The sequence below is a fragment of the Colletotrichum lupini genome, chromosome 2 (genome assembly GCF_023278565.1).
Source record: "Colletotrichum lupini chromosome 2, complete sequence".
Taxonomy (NCBI): Eukaryota; Fungi; Ascomycota; class Sordariomycetes; order Glomerellales; family Glomerellaceae; genus Colletotrichum; species Colletotrichum lupini.
In genome coordinates, this window is record NC_064675.1 from 3,460,421 (window position 1) to 3,480,134 (window position 19,714).

Below are 19,714 nucleotides of genomic sequence, written 5' to 3' on the forward strand. Positions count from 1 at the left end.
TGGTCGTCGACGTCGTCGGAACGACTTGGGAGTCGTTGGTTCGGTCGGTCGGTCAAAGATATATCATCTGTGTCTATGATGGGCGCTATGCATGCTCTACAGGTCCGGAAGGTAGGATTTCTTGTGTATTGGAGCGGAAGAATGCTGTGTCGCGAGTGGAAGTTGTAATGACGTCGGCGAAAGCCGCATTTGGGGAGTGCCACGGGTACAAGTTTTGGGAGGTGTGCTGTCAAAGTCAAGCCTCGCCTCGTCGTCTGGAAAATAGGCTGAGGCCCGGCGGTGGGGGAGCCAATGAAACCACTTTCGCTTCGCGCTTTAGCGTCCGCGTATACTGAGCAGTCCACTGTAGATTCGGCCGAGACCACCCCGCGATTCACTGAGACCAACCGCTAACGAGATTACCTCAGGCGGGGGGGCTCACGGGGCCTTACAAGTTAGGTAATAAGGTAAGGTGCCTACGGATACACTTGGAGCCTTGGAGGAACGGGAAGGCAGTTAAGCTCAGCCCAACTTTCCTTTTACGGAAAAGAAATGGCCCAAGCTCCCCGAGGCGCGGAGTGCGTGCTCCTTCCCTCAATATTCCATGCTATTGACGGCCACTTCGTTCCTTCTATTCTACGGAGTACTGCGTACCTACCCGTACCTATCCTTTTTCCATGGTGAATATGGAGACAGCAACTCATGGAACCGTTGGCTTTTCTCCAGGTCTCCACCACTCTCCTGCAAAGTCTTGTCCATCGTCGTACGAATAAACAAGCTTCAAACAGGGTTTGCGCCCTCCAAAGTCTCAATGCGATGCGTCTCGCATTGGCCAAAGAAGAAGAAGAACAGTCTTTGCGGAAGTCGGCATCAGCCATGGCAACATCAAACATCATACCTAACACCCAACGAACTTATAGTTCACTTCATTCCTTACAGGCCACTTGGCATACAGAAGCTGAAGCAGACTTCATACGCCCGTCCGCCTCCATTATAGCCCGACAGATGAACGACTCAGGTCTGGCTTATGCTCGAATCGTCAAGTAGACAAGTTTTCTCTCAACGACAGGCTCATGCTTGGGTAATGTGTCGCCGGTTTCCTGCACCCGCTCGACGTCTGCCGCCCACCACGCTTGCAACCACACCAATCCCCGGATTATCTGCCGCGAGCGAACCTGGGCCATCTGGAGTACAGCTTATCCATTTGCCGTGGAGATCGAGTCATGGACGCAAGGACGCGACATGTCAATAGCTGTCGTCACATATCTGACAAGGAGACAGCTGCCTCGCAAAGCTCAACCAACTTAACCGGACCTCGCCATAGCTTGCCGTGCAGACTGCACACGCATCTGCCCCGTCAAAATTACTCGAGCTTCTCTGTTCGAAACACGGGGCTATCACGACTGGCCAGGACGTCGTCGTTGCTACGACACGCATCCACGACAAGATTACAGTCCCTAGCCTAATCCCTATCCTATCCTATCCTGGCACCCCAGACACTGGTTCGTTTCTGCAACGGGCTCGACTGAGTGGGCTTTGTAGTGAAACATTGTTCCATCATCGGCGGGTGGGAGGAAACAACCATAATGGCATCATGTTGGCCACAAATTGGATTGTCCCGTCGCCTACACTGGCACACTGGTCCCATTCGGAGCCGCGTGGCTGTCGACTCCGGACTGGACTGCTGGTGTCCTGTGCCCTTGTGGAGGTGGAGGGTCAGATCAATGCTAAAATCTCGGTCATGAGCGAGTCAACGTCGCCGTTTTTTTGCTCTCCCGCGGGCAGCACAGCCCCTCAGCCCCTCCCGTGTGGCATTTTCATGCACCACCGACGCTCGCCGCCCACTGACAAGCAATCGGCTTGAAGCGATCAGCGGGTCTTCTGCATTGGTAGCAGCACATTTCAGCTGCTCAAGGGGCGCAACGTACTCGCCCACGGGCCCCCCTTATTCGGTCTCTCGTTCAGGTACTGTGTAATAGGTCCCCTGAGTTCTGCGTCTAGTATGTACTAACAGACTGCTTTCCAGTAACTCACATGCTCCTTCTGTCGGCTTTGCCGGGGACCTCGCATTCCTCACGTTGCATTGGGTATTTCCAACGCCTTCGTCAACTCAACCTCTCCCTCCTTCACCAGCCTCCCGGTTCCTGCGCCACACGCGGATCTCCCAGGGTGGGGGAGCACTCGCTGCACCGTTTCTCCTCAGACCGGCAGTCCCTGTTCTTTTTTTTGGATACACGCACTTTCGGAACCTCGAGATCTGGGGAAATCCCATGGAGGACGATCGTCAATTTTCAGGGTTGCCAAATTTTCACCTCACCCCACGAGACAGCTACACAATCGAATTGATCTCGCGTTGACGTGTACGAATACGTCTTCATGTCTTGCTCGCCAGTACATCAGCTGGTGATGATACGTGAGCAAAATACGGCAGCTGTCGATACCCATCCTCCACTTAGGCACGGGCACGATAGCTGGTGGCGACTATTGGCACAATCCCCGTTGGCTTCAAGACCAGGCATGCCTTGCGCAGGAAACCTGTCCAAAACGAACCGTCCCGCTCACCTGTGGTATTGAGCTCAAGGCTCAAGCTTGCCATGCTATTTTCGATCCAGCCTGAATCACTAGACAGATCCATGGATGTTTGCAAGATTTTCACTCAAGCGAATGTCGTCCCACTGGCGTCTGACGACAAATGATGCAGTAGGGATTACCCTGAAGAAGGGCAGTTACATGCGCAGCAATCTGCAATGGAAACGAATAGCAGACGAAATATGCCTTTCTGCAGGAGGTTGATACAGTCTCTCTGAACATTCAACTTATTTTCCCGTGCTCCGCCAAAGCCATAGGATCTCCTCCCGCACAACCGTGCGGCAAAGCAAGATTTGCGGGTCGCCGGCCCAGCCACTGGGGTAGGGATCTGCCGTTGAGTGTGGCGACACCAGAAACAACACAGCCTGTGAAGCTTGGCTTGGTGCTACCTTGGATGAAAATTCCGGGTCCGAAACCCCCTTCTCTTGGATGACGGGATAATACTGAAGTGTCCTGTATGGATTGCAATAGCCTTGAAAAAGACAGGTTTTACACTCACTGGTGGGAAACTCCATGTGACTCAGGTCAAGTGACGATAGTAGCGGTCACGAGCAGCCAACGGGTACTGGCTGGTGTCAAACCAGCCACCCGAGGTGCGGCAAACAACGGCGGAGCCGCCTGCATCGACGACAGGCGAAGGCCGCGGGGGCCAAAAATAGGTAGTCAGCAGACCTATCCGTACCTACAACTTGCCGCGACGGCACAGAAGCCGACTTCTGCCGACTTTGCTGCGAGAGAGACTCCACTGCGTCCGCTTGTTCGACTCCACGATGGCCCGTTCTGTTGCCTTCTGCCGCGTCTATGGCCGGACAGCCGCCGCTCTCTCACTGTTCTCAGACTCCCAAGCGAGCATTCACATCCGTCTAGGGTGTCATTGCAAATCCACACTGTCTCTCCCTGCGATGCCGACACCGGGTCGCAGTACAGCCAGCTTCCGCCTGTATGAGAATGTAGAATTTGGCAGGGAACCACGTATTCGGATCTGTTTGCAAACGAATCCATTTTGCCACAATACCAATATGTCATGGTTCAATATTCCGTTCACAACGACATGGTACCCAGGTTTTTTTGCTTGCTTTCCGGACATGTCTCTGGGCGATTGCCCCCTTGTTTGAGTCAACAGCAACTGGTTAGGCATTTTGGCAACTCGATTGGACGGCAGATTGATTGTGATAGATCTCAATCCGCTTCTGGAGAGGTTCGAGAACGGTTGTTCCTGCAACCGGGCACTCACGAACGGGGCAGGCCATTTCCCAATCTGGTAATCTTGGTATGTAACGTCTCCTGATGACCATGACCTTGCTCATCCGCCTGTCCCCTGAACTGGCGCCAAAGTCGTTGCGCCATTAACGCGGCCATTATTGCTCAGCAAGCTTCCGCTGCGTCCTTCAGGAGTCAAGGGGAAGTTCCTAGGAGCGTTTGGACTCCAACCGTCTCTCCTCATGATGGACCTCTTGGACATTTCGCTCATGATTGGTCTAATATCAAGCCAGAATTTGAGTATTTTTGCCAATCACGATGAAGTCACTCGGCCTTTTCCCGTCCAGGCCCACATAGCCCGAATCTGGCCGTCAGCTCAATAGCCAATGAGGCACCAGAAGCCAGCTTTTTCCCAACCACACCTCAGCTCACCTCGGCCGCTAGCAAGGACTACAACCTTGCAAAAAGCCATCTACAGGCTGTCATTGCTCGACGTTTACACCCTCGAGTCCTCGACCACCCTTTCTATATCTCCACAACGATGTTGGATCCCGTTCCATTAGGACGGACCAACCCCCATCGGCTCGGCGGCGATGCGAAGTTCAGAAGGGAGGAGGGCAATCCCACGCTTCCGGAAACGCTCTATACGCCAGTTCTCAGACGGAATAGCAACGCTGCCATTGCGGTACGCCGCGCCATCTGGTTTGATATCGCTGTCCAAGGCGGAGCCCGGCCGGGACTGTAGGCGGTTCAATTTAGTGTTGTTTCCTCTAGCGGTTCTTCCTTTGGCTTCTTTGGACGCTCCAATCATGGTCATGCCCTGAGTCTCGTGAAAGTCGAGCCGGCCCAACAACTGCGACCCTATTCTCCAAGGAGGTCTAAGTTGCATATGGAGAAGCCCAGTCGTGGTCACATACAATGCTATGCGGGCTATTGGGTCTACCCGCCGTCGCGGCCGCGCCTGCGTCGTTTCAAAGGCGATCTGCTGCTAGAACCTACATGATGCAGGGCGAGACGCAGAAGTGTCCTCAGGCACATGCAAGTCATAAAGGTACTAATAATTGGTAGAAAGTGAGAAGCAGCGTCTGAACCACACGACTGGCCAAGACAGACAGGCCATTTTATGACGATTATCAGAAGACGCCTCATTCATCTCCGATGAGGTCTCAGCAAGGCCAAAGCAAGATTGACCATCACTAACGACCTCTATCGCCATGGCTGTCTTGGCCATGGCGTTGGCTCTGTGGGCTTGTCGAATGTAGTCATGCCTTATCCCTGGTCTAACTAACAAGATACGAGCCACGGTCTTCGGATCGTCAAAGGTGGACAGATACAGTCAGGTGCATAAGGGCAGCCTCCTGACGGAACCTCAGGATAGTTTCCTAGCGTCAGACGAGTCGACATAGGCAGCTCGAATTTCTCACGCCTGCATGATTCAGTACTACCCATCCTAGGTAGCAAAAGGCCTGGACCTGCGCAGGCTGGTGTGCCCTTGAGCATGATATCACAAATGTATTCCAATCACGGCAGCCCTCGCGATGATTGTACGCCGAAGGCTCTACTCAAGCAGATCGATACCTCGCAAAAAGAGCAAGGTGCATGAAAGATCACGATGAGTAACATTTGCAATATGATATATCGAAAATTGCTTATAGTGAGAAGGCCCGGCTCGGATGGTTTGAAATGACCGCGGAAGCGATCTAGACGGCCCCGGTGCAGACCCTGCGAAAGGTTGACCCGATCATGGGCACTTGTCAGACGAAGCGCTACATGGACCGTAGACGTCGAGGCTACGGCTCAGTCATACTTTTGTTCACCCCGCTTCACTGAGCATCGGTTTGGGAAGAAACTGGCAGCTCTTCAACCAGGACGCACCCTGCATCTCAGCAGCCAGGGGTACGCTTTTCACAAGATACATGTGAAAGGAGGCGCTTGGGGTTGGTGGGTGCCGGCAAGCAAGGATAGGTACGGCAGACTGCAAGAGGCACTCCGCCAAAACCGTTCTTTCTAATAGACCTACGGCTACCGTAAATTTTAGGTATTAATAGCGCGACTTTCTCGTACGTATAAATGAATATTATAATAAATCCCGTATATTATTATAAGGAATTGCTTACGACCGTAGGTAGCAGTGGTTACGTAAGGGCGGTTATGCTACTTAGCGAAAGTAGGGTAGCTAGGGGGCATATCCTCCTTACTAATTTCTATTACTAATCAATTTCCCTTTCCTCTTAACTAACCTAATATTCCTTAAGTAAGGTAAGTAATCCGCCTACGCCCCTATAGTTACTTATTAGCGATTATATTTTGCTTTATTATACTTTATACCCTTTTTTACTTTACTTTTATTATTATTACCTAATTATATACGCAATTATAAATATAATATTCGCAATTTGCTAATTAGAAATATTAATTAGGTATAATTAGGTAATTTTATGCGTAATTATTAGTGTAATTTTTATTAATTAGTAATTATGCTTCTTCTTAGGCTAATATACGCGCAATTATAAGTATAATTACGCGTATATACCTATTTATAATTTAATTCTTTTTATTTACTTTTTTCTTTAGTATTAACTATTTACGTATATATACTAATAATTTCGTATAGGATACTCCCTTTTTTAATAATTATATACGCCGTATAATATTTATAATAAGCGCTTAATATAGCGTTCTGGCCCGTATTAAGGGTATATAGCTCCCGACGGTCCCCGTATACTAACCTACGTAGTACCCTAACGACCTTATGTCTTATAAGATAACCTCTTACCTCCTTATTAGTACGTATACCTCTATATAATAGCTTCCTTATTATACGGATTCTTACGTTATTTATAGGCTCTTTATTTTCCCTTTCGAAGACTTTTTACTAGATCTATAACTTTAGTATTATATAAGTTAGTATATACTACCTTATACTATCTAATATTACTATACTAACCTATATAATCTAGCCTTAGTATTAGATTAAGCTTAACCTTAAGATTATTAAAAATAGCCGTTATGTGCCCCCGGATATCGCCGTAACTCGTACTTAGGCTACCGATACTATCTAAACGACCGTATATAGTAACGCTAAGACTAGTACCGAGTTGTGCGCCCGTTATAAGGCTAGTAAAGGCATTTTCGCTAATTATATTACTTTTATAAGTAAGGGCTGCTCTAATTATAACTATATATTTACTATATATAAGTATACGCTCGTTACGCCTCCCGTTATTACTTATACGTTACCCTATACTACTTTATATTTATTTATAGTTTACTAACAGTTCGTATTAGCTCGTAATACGCTTATTAAAGTCGCTAAGCGCGGTTATAATTATAAGGGCTATAATAAAGTCCGTATCGGCGCTCTATTTAAGTCTCTAAGTACTATCCCCGCTATATACCTCCGTACGATAGTAAAAGCCCTTAAATAGGTAGCTAAGTAAGCTAAAGATAATAAAGAGGGTATATATAATAGCGTATAGGATTATAAGGAGCGTTACTAACTTATATAAACTCTGAGTAAGGAGTAATTAATTCGATATTTTTATATAGTATAGTATAGGAGTTTATATAAGTATATATTAGGATATAGCACGGTTAGGCTTAATACCCGGGTAGTAAGGCCCTTATAAAGTCGTAGGGCACTTACTAACTATAAGCTAGAGTATACGCGCTTAGTTTAGCCCGTAAGAGGCCGTAATTAACTATATAAAAGCTCCCCCTAAAGTTTAATATTTCTAATAAAATTATAGAACTTTTATTTATCGTATATTATTATTATGTACTTTTCTATCCTTTTTAGTATTATAAATCCCCGTAAGCGTCTATATTTCTATATATATACTTATAAGACCTTATAAACAAAAGGATACCCCTATATATCGCTATAATTATATATAAACATTTACCCCTTACTTAAAATTTCTTTTTTAGTTTCTTATTTTATATATTATTACTTTTTTAAAATAGTACGACCGCGTATTAATCTTTTACTATATCGAACGATAATTATTATAAAGTTAGAGAGTAATTAGACTTATAATATAATTATTATATATATCTTTATAGTTTCTAGTACTAGAATTGCAAAGCGAACTTTCGAACGTTAACTTACGAAATAGGACTTACGATGAGAAGAGCGTACGGTCTTTTCTAAAGATCTATTAATTCGTATCTAAGAATTATTCTTTTAATAATACTTAAATAATAAAGATATCTTTTTTTAACTCTAGTTTAAAGGATTTATAATTACGGCTATAGGATTATTAATACTTCGTCAATAGAATTAGCTTTAGTAATAACAAACACTAAAATAGCTCGCAATTATATAATAACGATTAAAAGAGTTCTTTTTTAGTATACTAGAGGTTACTTACTGTACTAAAGGGTACGGTAAAAAGTATTTTTATATATAGGTTCGCTAATAAGCTCATGTTATTAGCCAAGATAAACTATACCTTATATATTACAAAACCTTTCTATAATAAGTTTAAGATCGGTTAAGTAAGATAAGGTACTATCGTAAAGGGTTTACGACTCCTAGACTAAATTATATTTAGTCTTTAGATACGTATAATAAGCTTCTACTATTTAAATTTAAGATCTATACTAATATTAATACTTATTCGCAATTTATTATATAGTTCTATATAGGGGTTTTTACTTATACGTCCCGGAATATACTTATATAATATCTTACTATTATTTAATAACGGGGATTTATGCTATTACGAGTTCGTTTAGACCGAGGGAAAGAAACCGTTCTTACGTCTAGTGTTTATTACTACCTTTTATAACACCGTTTAATAGCAAAAAGTCTAATTATATTCCGTAATTACTAGATCTTTAGTAAAAGTATTTATAACGTTAAGATTAAGAGTTAGTAAAATCGTCTTTATTAAAGTAGATTAGCATATTAGCGGGTAAGTAATATATATCTTAGTATATATAAGTATACTTACGTTTATAAAAATACTTTTAACTACTTAAGTTCTAAGGGCTATTTTATATAGATATACTCTCTAACTAGATTGCACTTTTATTTACGTATATACTACTAATTCGTTCTGATTTTATTAACTTCATATAAATTTAGAACTCTTATCGAATTCGTCGTTAAAAAGGTCGCCCTTACGTTATTTCTAGTTAGTTATAATAACTATATTATTAACTTACGTTACGAACCGTATAAGACTTTATATAGCTAATTAACTAAGACTAAGTTTAATAACTATTAAACGCTATTTAGAATAGTAATAATCTAGACGCATATCTTCCTTAAGCTATTTTATAGATTTATACCTTAATTATTAAGGGCTCTCTAACTATATTAGCTAAAAGTACGAAGTTTAGCGAGGCTAATTATCCTTATTTTAAAGTATATTAATATCTTCGTGTTCGTCTAAAGTAGTATATACGTAATAAGCTCTAATTAGAAGTTACTTTACTAAGTAAACTATAGGGCGGTATTATATAGGTTAAATAGAGATTAGAAGACTTTAAAATTAATCTTAGAGTATTAAATAGCTTCGTAATTACGAGCGATACTAAGGACGAAGAGGAATTATAAATATAATTATAGTTTACTCTAAACTATTTATTAACGAGAATGCTCGTTTCTATCCTTATAGTATACTAGGTTGTTTACTATTATAAACTTTATCTTCTTATCGAACTACTATAATCTCGTCTTTCCTATCGTTTTTATCCTTTTTAACCTTTTTCTTAGCCTTTACCTCCTTTTTAACGATCTTCTTTTCTTACTTAACTAACAATTCCTCCTTAATCTTTATTATTAGTTTAATACTAATACCTATTAAAAGCCGTGTTTTCGGAACATTTCTATACGTTATTTTGCCTAAAGTTTTAGTTATAATTAGCTTTATACGACCTTTTCCCTTCTTTACTAGCTAAGGTTTAATAACTAGCGACTTAATTCTAGTTTAAAAAATAATAGAAAGTTAGTAATTGTCTTTTTTATATAAGATTATAGCTTTAGAGAGGAATCTCTCTAAACTTATAGCTTCGTACGCTACTTTATAGTACTCTGAGATATTATAAAGATTCTTTATATTAATTAGAAATACTATCCACTTTATTAAAAGAATTTACTAGTTTATTATGAAATATAAAATAATAGATCGTATTATATCTTAATATAAAATAAACGTTAAAAAGCGATTAAACTAAACTTTCTTAATAAACTTCTTAATAACTTAGACGTTAGTATAAGTCGTTATTTAGAAACTATTAAGTTCGTTTTTAAAAAAGGATACGTTATATAATATAATAGAGATATTAATTATTAGCGATTGCTTTAGCTCCTTTTTCGTTTACTAAATACTTCGTTCCTGCTCTTTTAAGCCTATAAGAAGAGATTTTATTAATATCGAGGTTTGTATATTTATACGTTCTTATTATATAAAAAGGGTAGAGCCTATACGAGTATTATTATCGATCGGTCGTTTCGGAATAGCTTTATAAAGAAGTATTATAAGGTTAATTAGTTTAGTAACGTCTTATATAGAGACTAAAAGTTATTATAGATCTATATTATAATATTTATAAGCGAGCTATTAGTTTAATAACTTAAGTAAAGAGTGATTTTTACTTATAAGAGGGTAAAAAGTAGTAATTATTTTTATAATAAAGTTATAAAGAGAAGAAAAACTTTTACGTCGGGGTACGATATTGCGCGATTTTATATACTACTGTGCGGTCTAATATATTACGAAATTAAAGTATCTCTTAAGCTATAAATCTCTATAACCCCTATTTATAGGTTACTACACTAGTCTAGACCCTATCCTGGGTAGTGGGGTGACCGTAAAATACGATTTCTGCTTTGACATATGAAAAAAGTGTTTTGGCGGAGTGCCTCTTGCAGTCTGCCGTAGATAGGCATTCTTTGAGACAGAAACATTCCTGACAAGCAGTGACAAGTCCCGATTGTTTCTTTTCTGTCAATCGGCTGTCCGGGAACTTAGGCAGTTGGGTTTGCGGCTTGTGCGACGGCAACGACAAGTCGGAGGTGTCTCTTGTCGGGCCTGTCTCTAGCCGGAGAGACACGGATTCAGATTCAAAATTCAGACTTTATGCGGACGAGTTTCTCGTGGGATTTATCAAATCAAGACAATTGGCCGTGGACTTTTGCGAACGCAACGGAGTACAGAGAGGGGGAAAGTACCGACCTGGTGAGAAGATACCAGTGGACCTCCATGGTATCCGTACAGTACTTCAACGACACACTCTTTTCAGTACGAGGGTACTTGGCCCGAGGGTGGCGGCAACCTGCGATTACAGGACTAGAACAACAGGCCCAGGAGCCCGGATTCCCTGTGTGTCCTCGATCGGCAAACAAAGGAATCTCAGGCAACAGATGCACCGCACAACGTATTCATACGGAACGAGATATACAGGAAGCAAGATGCGGCTACCACGACGACTTACCTGCCTTGTCTGGAATGTGGACGGACGGCGTAGGAGGGTTGGTAACAAGGGTCGAGTTTAGGCTGCTTTTGCTGTCCCATAAGTCGACCCACCCCCTTTTGGCCACCCCCCCCTTTTGGCCACCCCATTTCTCTATCCCAGCCACCGTATTAAAACCCTACCCACGATTTTCAAACCACCACAACAATTGCAAAAATCGTCCAAATATAATTCTTTTTTACACACTTATTTATCGATATATAATAGTCTCGTATACCGAAAATAAAGTTATTCGGGCTCTTAAGGCTATCGGAAGAGGTCTCTTAGTTAATCGGGCCTCGATTAAGTTCGGAGTTCTAAGGTTAACTCTTCGTAATTATAAGAGAGGCTATTAGACGAGGGTAATAATATTCGCAGACCTCTAGAGGCTTCCTCTATAGTAGGAAGACTAGCTAGCCTAGTAGGTTCGCATTTAGTATAATCTAGGCGTTATACTAACTTACGAATAGCTTATAGAATTCGCTAAGCGAGTTCTAAGATCCCAGTATTACGAAAGGGAACTCGAGGTAGGTCGGAACGCTACTATATTAACCTAATTAACTAAAGACTTAACGTAAAGAGGGAAAAAATAGAACAATGGGCAGAAGCTAGCAAGCTAGCCCTTTGGGCCTAGCGGTCTAGCTTATTATATAACTACTAAGAGCTTAGCCTCGTAGCCTAAGGCTAAGCCATAGGGCCTATAGGGCCCTAGTACCTACTACCGTAATATTACCCCCCCCTCTATACTAGAGGGCGCTATCCGTAGCGCTAAAAAAATAAACCTTTAAATTACCCCTTATTTTAGCGAATCTATAGCCGTAATTACTACTATCATATTATCGTCCTCTTTTAGTAATAGTAAATCGCTAGCTACGGCGGCTTTTATTTATATATCTAGGTTCTATAATAGGCCCTTAGTAATTAGGTACTAGTAGTAAAACGCCTAGAGCGCCGCTAGCGCATATTTAAAGCTCTTTATATCGTACTAAGTCGGATCCGTATTATACCCCTTTTAATCCGCTTAGTACTATAGTTTTCCCCTATATAAGCGTAATTTAACGACCTCCGAGACCTCGTACTCTAGTTTGCCGTTATTATTAATAATCGGTAGTAGTAGGTCTTAGTTCTACTTAGGTAGTGGGTCGTTAGTAGCCTTTCTTAGCTTATTTAAGTAGAAAACCGGGTATACCTAGCTACTTATTAGTAGTTCTATAATCTATATACCCCCCTATTTAGTATTAACGATAGTCTATAGCCCGGCCTATGGCTATTATAGTTTATTTACGTTAGTAGACTTTTAGTACGAGGTATTAACAAAGACCCGGTCTCCTAGCTTTAGGTCGTCCGGGTACTAGTAGCGGTTAGTATACTTTTTATATCGTACTTAAGCGACCTTTATATTACCCTTAATAGTCTTTTAGGCCTCGTATATCCCCTAGGCTATACGCTACGCGTTAGTATAGTTTAGCTTTTTTTTTATAAAGCCGAATTAGTAAGTTCGTTTAGACTAGTTAAAAAAGAGCCGTAGCTAACGACCGAATTTTACTTCGTATAGTAATAGCTTTATAGTCTTATTAAGCTAAGTAGTATAAGTAAAGTCGATTATAAGTAGTATATCGCTCTAGTTATCTTAATATTAGTTAACTAGTAGTCTTAACCGCTATAGGATATACTAGTTTAGTATTTCTATTTAGCTATCTATTTAAGGGTAGTCGGCCGTCGATAGCTATAGCTTAACCCTGTAGATCTTATAGAGTTCCCTTTAGAAGTTAGAGATAAATTAGGGGCCTCGGTCTAATATAATAGTCTTTAATAAGCCGAAAATAGGTAGCACCCGTTCGTAAAATATTCGGCTTATATCTTTTACTATAGTAGTTTTATAATAAGGAACGGACATCGCCCTCTTACCTAGGTAGTTTATTACTACCTAAATATTATTAAATCCTTTTTAATTAGTAGGGATAGTTATAAAGTTAGTAAAAATATATTACTACGGGTAGTTAGGCACTAGAAGTAGCCTTAGCTCCCCCGGGGGCTTATTACGTAGCTTTTATAATTAGTAATAAGTATAGTAGTTCCGTACGTACCGGTAGGTATCTACCGTTAGGCCCGGCTAGTAGTATCGCTACTTAATTATTTTTACGACCTTATTACGCCCTAGGTAGGCGAGGAGCTTTTGCTTATAGACCTTATAAATAATTATAATATAAAAGTTCTCTTTCTCGGGCACTACGAGCTTCCTATTTATTATTAATAATCCGTCGTTTTAAATAGACTAGCGCTCGCACCCTTCGGCCGCTAGCGCTCGTATTAGTACGAGGGACGTTATAATAAGGTCTTTATTAAGCTTTAAAATCTTCTCTATTAATAAATACCCCTAGAGCTCGTTTTTTAATAAGAGCGAGCTAACTATAAGCTATAGTTAACTAACTACGGCGCTTAATAACGTCCGTAGCTCTATTATAATATCGGGGGATAGTAGTCCTAGTAATAAGAGGACTTAGGTCCTATTAGCCTCTTTTAGTACTTACTAAGTACGGATATCCTTTATCTTTTATAATAAGGCGTTAGTTAGTACGTTCTCCTTCCCTAAGTAGTAATAGATCTAAAAGTTAAAGTCCGCTAGTATATTAGCTTAGCGGGCTTATTATAAGTTAAGTAGGCGCTTAGTTATAAAAAATAGTAATAGCTAATAGTTTATAATAACGTCGAACTTATACTCATAACTTATAAGCTCTGCGCGCTATTCTTTTAAGTATAGTATTATTATTAATATTTTCTTATTATAAATAGCGTAGTTAAGCTTTGCGCCGCTTATCGTTTTTAAATAAAAAGCTACTAAGTACTATAACCCGTTATCCTCTTATTATTATAATAGCGCTCCGGCGCATACTAAGTTAAAAGCGTCGGTTTTTAGCCGCGTTAGTAGCTTTAGCTTAAAATAATAAAAGATTAGCGCCGATATTAGCACTAGCTTTATAGCCTTAAAGGCCGTCTCGTAGTTAGTACTAAAGTTAAAAAGAACTCCCTTACCCGTTAGTCTTATAAGGGGCCTAGCTAAGCGGCCGTAATCCCTTATAAATCTCTTATAAAAGTTATAAAACCCGAGGAAAGACTAAATACCCTTAAGTAATATAGGTAGCTTTTAGTCTCTAACTATAGAGACTTTCTCTTTATTAAGCTATATACTTTTTATAAAAACTACGAAGCTTAGGTACTTTATAAAAGTAACGCTAAATTTATACTTCTTAATATCCGCTTATAAACCTACTTTCTATAAGTAGTTTAGTACTTTAGTAACGTGCTCTTAATACTAGAAGGGGTTGTCTAAAAAGATTAGGATATTATCTATATACGCTATATAGAAGTCGTCTAGGTACTCTATTAATATCTTATTTATATATCGTTAGTATATAGTAGACCCGTTATAGAGCCCGAAGGGTACTACCTTATACTTATATACCCCGTAGCGGGTTCTAAACGTCGTTAAGTCCTCGGAGGCTAGGTCGAAGCGAATACGGTAAAAGGCCTACTTAATATTTAGTTTAGTAAATACTTTTACCCTACCTAGCCGCGCGAGGGTCTTATTAATAAATAGTAGTAAGTAGTAGTCTTTTTTTATAACCTTATTTAGCTTATAGAAGTTAACGTAGAAGCATAGACTACTATTATGCTTTTTTATAAATAGCGTCGGCGACATAAAAGGAGTATTACTTAGCTTAATAAATCCTTTTTATAAGTACTCTAGTAAATAGGCTTTTATAGCCTTTAGCTCTAGTACCGACTACTTATATAGAGAGTAGTAGGTTAGCTTCTTTTTACCGCTATTTAAGAGCTCGATTTTATAATTATACGGCTTATAAAGCGTAAGTATATTACTAGCCGCTTTATTAAAAACGTCGGTCTAGGGCCGTAGGTACTTTAATAAGTTAGTTATTATAAGGTTGCGAGTAACTTAGTTATCGTTATATAAGGGGTTTGCTTCCTCTTTCTTATCCTCTATAATACGGTCTAGCTTATAGAATAATATAGAGCCTATTTTAACGTCGTTCCGCCTTAAGTTCCTTTTAAATACGAGAGCGCTAATAAAGGTAATATCTATTTATAACGTTACTAAGTATAGTTTTTACTATCTAACCCTCTTTATAGGGGCAATAGTAATGCTATTAAGGGCGCGTTCTATTTTCTTCGTATCCTTAGCCTCGTCTAACTACTATATTTAACGGGCTATTATTTTTAATAAGCGTAGTAATATCCTAATTAGCGTGCCCTTTGCCCGCTACTACTAGAGCTTTTAGTTATAGCAGGTTATATCTATTTTAAATAAGTCCTACCGGCAGTCGGTATCGATTTAGTATTATACGTTAATAACTTCCGGGGCACATAGGTCCTTAATATCCCTAACGATAATAAAGGGCGTCTCTTATAATAATAAGTCCTTAGGCTATATTAGCCGTTAGCGGCGAACATTAGGGTTTACCCCGTAGTATTCGAACTATTTCTACCCTAGGATTAGGTCGTAGCGGCCCGTATTAAGCTAAAAGAGGGGTGCTTTTAAAAAGACCTGTTAATTAATATATAGGTTAGCGGTCTATACTACGCTAGTATTATTTAATTACTCTTTATTAAACCCGGTAGTAGGGATTAGGTATAGTAATTTATAAAATAGGGCTGCGCAGAACTGTTATAATAAAAGGGTTACGTAATTATTTATAAATCCGTACTTATTAGCTCCTATATTAAGTAAGGCTCTTAAGCGAATTTTATATTTATTAAATACTAATATAAGCTCTATCTTAAGGGGCTAACCCCCTACGAGATCCTATAGGTTTACTAAATTAATCGCTAATCTTCCGTCCTTTTTATATATATCCCCTAGCTAGGAGTTTACTTCTACTAGGGGGTCTAGTTTTCCGAACTTAACTTTATTTTAATAGGGCCTGCGGCAGCGTTAATAATAGTTATAGTAGTCTTTAGCTTCTTAGGGCAGTCCTTAAAGATATATCCGGTATCGTTATAAACGAAATAAGCGCTACTATCCTTAAGTTTTTAATATAGGGCTTTAGGGATCGTCTTATAAATAGAGGTACGACCTTAGTCCTATTTAGTACCTTTAGTACTTTTATTATTTCCGCTACTTTTATTACTTTTATTACTTCTATCCGAGGTCTAGCGAGTCTAATTAGAAACCTTAACCGCGCGGTTTTTTATAAAAGGGGGCTATATCGCGTTAGCTAGCTAGGTAATATACTTAGTATATTTTTAAAAAGTAGCCGTATTGTCTAAGTACTTCGATATAGCCTAGTTATAAAGATATATAAGTAGCTTATTATAGAAACGGCGCTTCTATTAGGACTTTAGAAGTTTATTAATACGCGCGAGCTTAGCGAATATAGAGCGCTTTTAGTAGACGTTTTTAAGTATAATTATAAGTACGTCTAGCTTATAACTAGCGTCGTCTATAGCGGTTAGGCTAGTATAAGCTAACTTAAGCTCGTAAAATAGCTACTCGGCCGTAGTAATCTTATTAGAGGTTAGTAATAAGTATATAAACTCCGTAGCGCTACTTCTAATCTTATTAATAATATACTCTAAGCGGTACCTATCCGTATTATAATTAGCATTCTCTAAGCGCTTCGTAATACGCTAAAGCTAGTAATCGAACTTAAAGTTAGTATTATTATTTATAAAAGTAAGCACGTTAAGTATTTTCTAAGAGCCGTAGGTAATAAAATAGGATAAGGCTAAAGTAGTCTCGCGGCTACCTTACGTCTCTAAGTATACTAGCCGCTACTTTAGTATACTAAGGGTAGCGGTATCCTAAATAGAGCTAGCCTAGGAGCCGTTCTCTAATTACTCTAGCCTTTTAGCTATAGCTATATTACTAATATAGGCTCGGGTAAGGGCTTCCTTCGTAATGCGGAGCTTTATAATAATAATACGCGTAAAGTCGAGGTTTTTATAAGTTATTATATATAAGCGCTTAGTACTATTACTTAGCTAGCCGATAGCGGACGCTAGGACCTATTCTAATTAGTACTAAGTAATGCGCATCTTTAGTTACTATTCGATCTACTTAAGTAGGGTCTTTCCGTCGTTTTTAAAATATAGCGCTTAAATAAGGTCGAGGTTAATATACTACTTAGTATTTTTCTTAAAGAGGATATCGTTATGGATATAAATAGGTAAAATAAGCTAGTTAGCTACGTCGCTAAAGTACGCTAAGCGATCGGCCTAAATAATAAAGAGTAAAAAGCGCTTTACTAACTAGTTAAATAGCGCGACCTCTAGGTTAATAACCGGGAGCTTAGCGCCTTTATTAGGGCTTACGACGCTCTATTAAAACTCGTAGAAGTAGTAGTTTTATTAAAAACTATTAATATAAAAGGGGACCTGGCCTCCTTAACTATATCCTCTAATTATTACGTTTAGTAAAGGGGGTATATATTTAGGGGGTATTAATTATACTACTTACGCGCGATTAATTTAACTAGCTATCGCTCGGCTCTCTTATACGCTTTCTTAGTAGGGGTAGCTAGTAATTAATTAATTAAAATATTATCGTTCCGTTTCTAGAGAATAGTTAATTAAGTAACGTTAAGTAGTATTACGAAAGGGAACTCGAGGTAGGTCGGAACGCTACTATATTAACTTAATTAACTAAAGACTTAATATAAAGAGGGAAAAAACAGAATAGTGGGCAGAAGCTAGCAGGCTGGCCCTTTAGGCCTAGCGGTCCAGCTCGTCACGTGACCACTAGGAGCTCAGCCTCGCAGCCTGAGGCTGAGCCACAGGGCCCACAGGGCCCTGGTGCCCACTGCCGTGACACCAGGGGGACACAAATCCTCTTAGGAAGAGATAGATAGACGCTTTCTTAAGGAGGAACCTATTAATTAAGGTCTAGAGAAGTCGTACTATCGATTCGAGGCGTCTAAATAGGGCTATTACTAATATAATTAAGTTATAGTTTAGATTACTCGACATACTAGAGATTAGCGATATTAAATAGGCTAATAGGTATAATATAGATAAGACTAGTATCCTAGAGGGCAAGGGATTTAATAGCCTGGTTTTGGGTAAGGTAGAGACCATAGTAGTGCAAAAAAAAGAGCTTGGTTTGCGTGCTTAGGTATTTATTATTAAGTATATCTTTACTAATAGTCGAGCTATTAAACTACTAGTTATATATAAGGGAAAGTCGGTATAATAGCAGTAGTTTTTACTTAAACTTAACCCTTATGCTAGTTAGGAGTTTATAATAATAGATAATAGCTAGACGACCGATAAGACTGCCCTTAAGTAGTTAAAAATAGTGTTCTTACTACAGACTAAGACCTCCCCCCTTAGGGGGCTTAGTATACTTAATAAGCCTCGACTATTAGTTCTAGATAGCTATAGGAGTTATATAATAATAGAATTTATATAAGAATGCTATAAAAACAACGTCTACTTGCTATTCTTACTACTATACACTTCCCATGTCCTCTAGCCGTTAGATATAGCTATCTTTAGACCTATTAAGTCTAAGTATAAAAAGGAGCTTAGTAAGGAGGACATAGTAGATAATTCTACTATCGTTAGAAAGCGGTACTTCTTAAGCTACTACTAAAAAGCTCGTTTAGCTAGTCTAACGTTATTAAATATACAAAGTAAGTAAAAAGTAATTAGACTATATCCCCTTAACATAGCTAGACTACTTACTAATCTAATAGTCCTACTTAACTTAGTTATACTAACTAAAAAGACCGTAGATACTAAGTAAGTAACTAGTAATATTAAAAAAGCTATTAACTAGGTATTAGCGGCGTTTATTATTAACTAGTTAATACTTAGGAAGGCTAGCGAGCTCTGCGATTAGTTAAAGTTATTTATAGAGCTTAGTCTAGACTATAACACTTAACGACTACTATTTAGAAAAGTAAAAAAGGTATTTAGCGAGCAGGCCTACTATCTAGTAATATCTTAGCACTATATTCGAGTTTTAAAAGCTAAAGTTAACCGATTAAGGCCGTGGAAAAAGAAGAGTATATTAATAAACTTAAATACTAAGTTTGCGAATATTTAGGATATATAAAAAGCTCAGGAGGACTTTAGCAACCGTTTAGTTAGTCCTAGTCGACTCGTAGGGGTCGAATTACCCAGGGAGAATAATGACTATATTATTATAGCAGTAGAAGATAGTTAATTAATTGAGTGTAGTTAGTGGCGATGTTTTGATACCATGTTTTGATGGGGTGGCCAAAAGGGGGGGGTGGCCAAAAGGGGGTGGGTCGACTTACTTTCTTGTTGTTCGCACAGGCCACGGAGCTCAAGGACTAGGACAGCTTGCCTACTAGTGGGAACGCAACCCATGCGGACAGGTGTTCAAGCAAGAGGTCCGCCTGAAATGCCAGCTCGGGAGGCCACCTCGCGACCACATCACCGTATTTCACTTGGGTATGACGTCCGAGTCTCTTGATTACCTGAGGCACGCGATCTCTCG

The 19,714-nt window shown here is 39.7% G+C and overlaps 5 protein-coding genes across 5 annotated transcripts; 3 read left to right on the plus strand and 2 right to left on the minus strand.

Annotated features, from left to right (window-relative positions):
• Positions 1–583: 583 nt before the first annotated feature.
• CLUP02_03343 (uncharacterized protein) lies at positions 584–976 on the plus strand (the record flags this gene model as incomplete). The annotated part of the gene is made up of 1 exon (XM_049282366.1): positions 584–976. The coding sequence occupies one exon, from the start codon at positions 584–586 to the stop codon at positions 974–976; it is 393 nt and encodes a 130-aa protein (XP_049139509.1).
• An 8-nt stretch (positions 977–984) lies between these two features.
• On the plus strand, positions 985–4,513 carry CLUP02_03344 (uncharacterized protein; the record flags this gene model as incomplete). Its single annotated transcript, XM_049282367.1, has 13 exons — positions 985–997; positions 1,049–1,236; positions 1,304–1,785; positions 1,846–1,944; positions 2,006–2,331; positions 2,372–2,382; positions 2,451–2,648; positions 2,741–2,975; positions 3,093–3,350; positions 3,406–3,677; positions 3,745–3,838; positions 3,904–4,044; positions 4,116–4,513. The coding sequence occupies 13 exons, from the start codon at positions 985–987 to the stop codon at positions 4,511–4,513; spliced, it is 2,715 nt and encodes a 904-aa protein (XP_049139510.1).
• CLUP02_03345 (uncharacterized protein) lies at positions 4,328–4,999 on the minus strand (the record flags this gene model as incomplete). The annotated part of the gene is made up of 3 exons (XM_049282368.1): positions 4,328–4,507; positions 4,686–4,729; positions 4,897–4,999. The coding sequence occupies 3 exons, from the start codon at positions 4,997–4,999 to the stop codon at positions 4,328–4,330; spliced, it is 327 nt and encodes a 108-aa protein (XP_049139511.1).
• Positions 5,000–5,052: 53 nt separating this feature from the next.
• On the minus strand, positions 5,053–5,217 carry CLUP02_03346 (uncharacterized protein; the record flags this gene model as incomplete). The annotated part of the gene is made up of 1 exon (XM_049282369.1): positions 5,053–5,217. The coding sequence occupies one exon, from the start codon at positions 5,215–5,217 to the stop codon at positions 5,053–5,055; it is 165 nt and encodes a 54-aa protein (XP_049139512.1).
• A 13,024-nt stretch (positions 5,218–18,241) lies between these two features.
• On the plus strand, positions 18,242–18,361 carry CLUP02_03347 (transposase; the record flags this gene model as incomplete). The annotated part of the gene is made up of 1 exon (XM_049282370.1): positions 18,242–18,361. A coding segment is annotated over one exon (120 nt), but the record flags the coding sequence as incomplete, so codon positions are not given.
• Between the last annotated feature and the right edge of the window lie 1,353 nt (positions 18,362–19,714).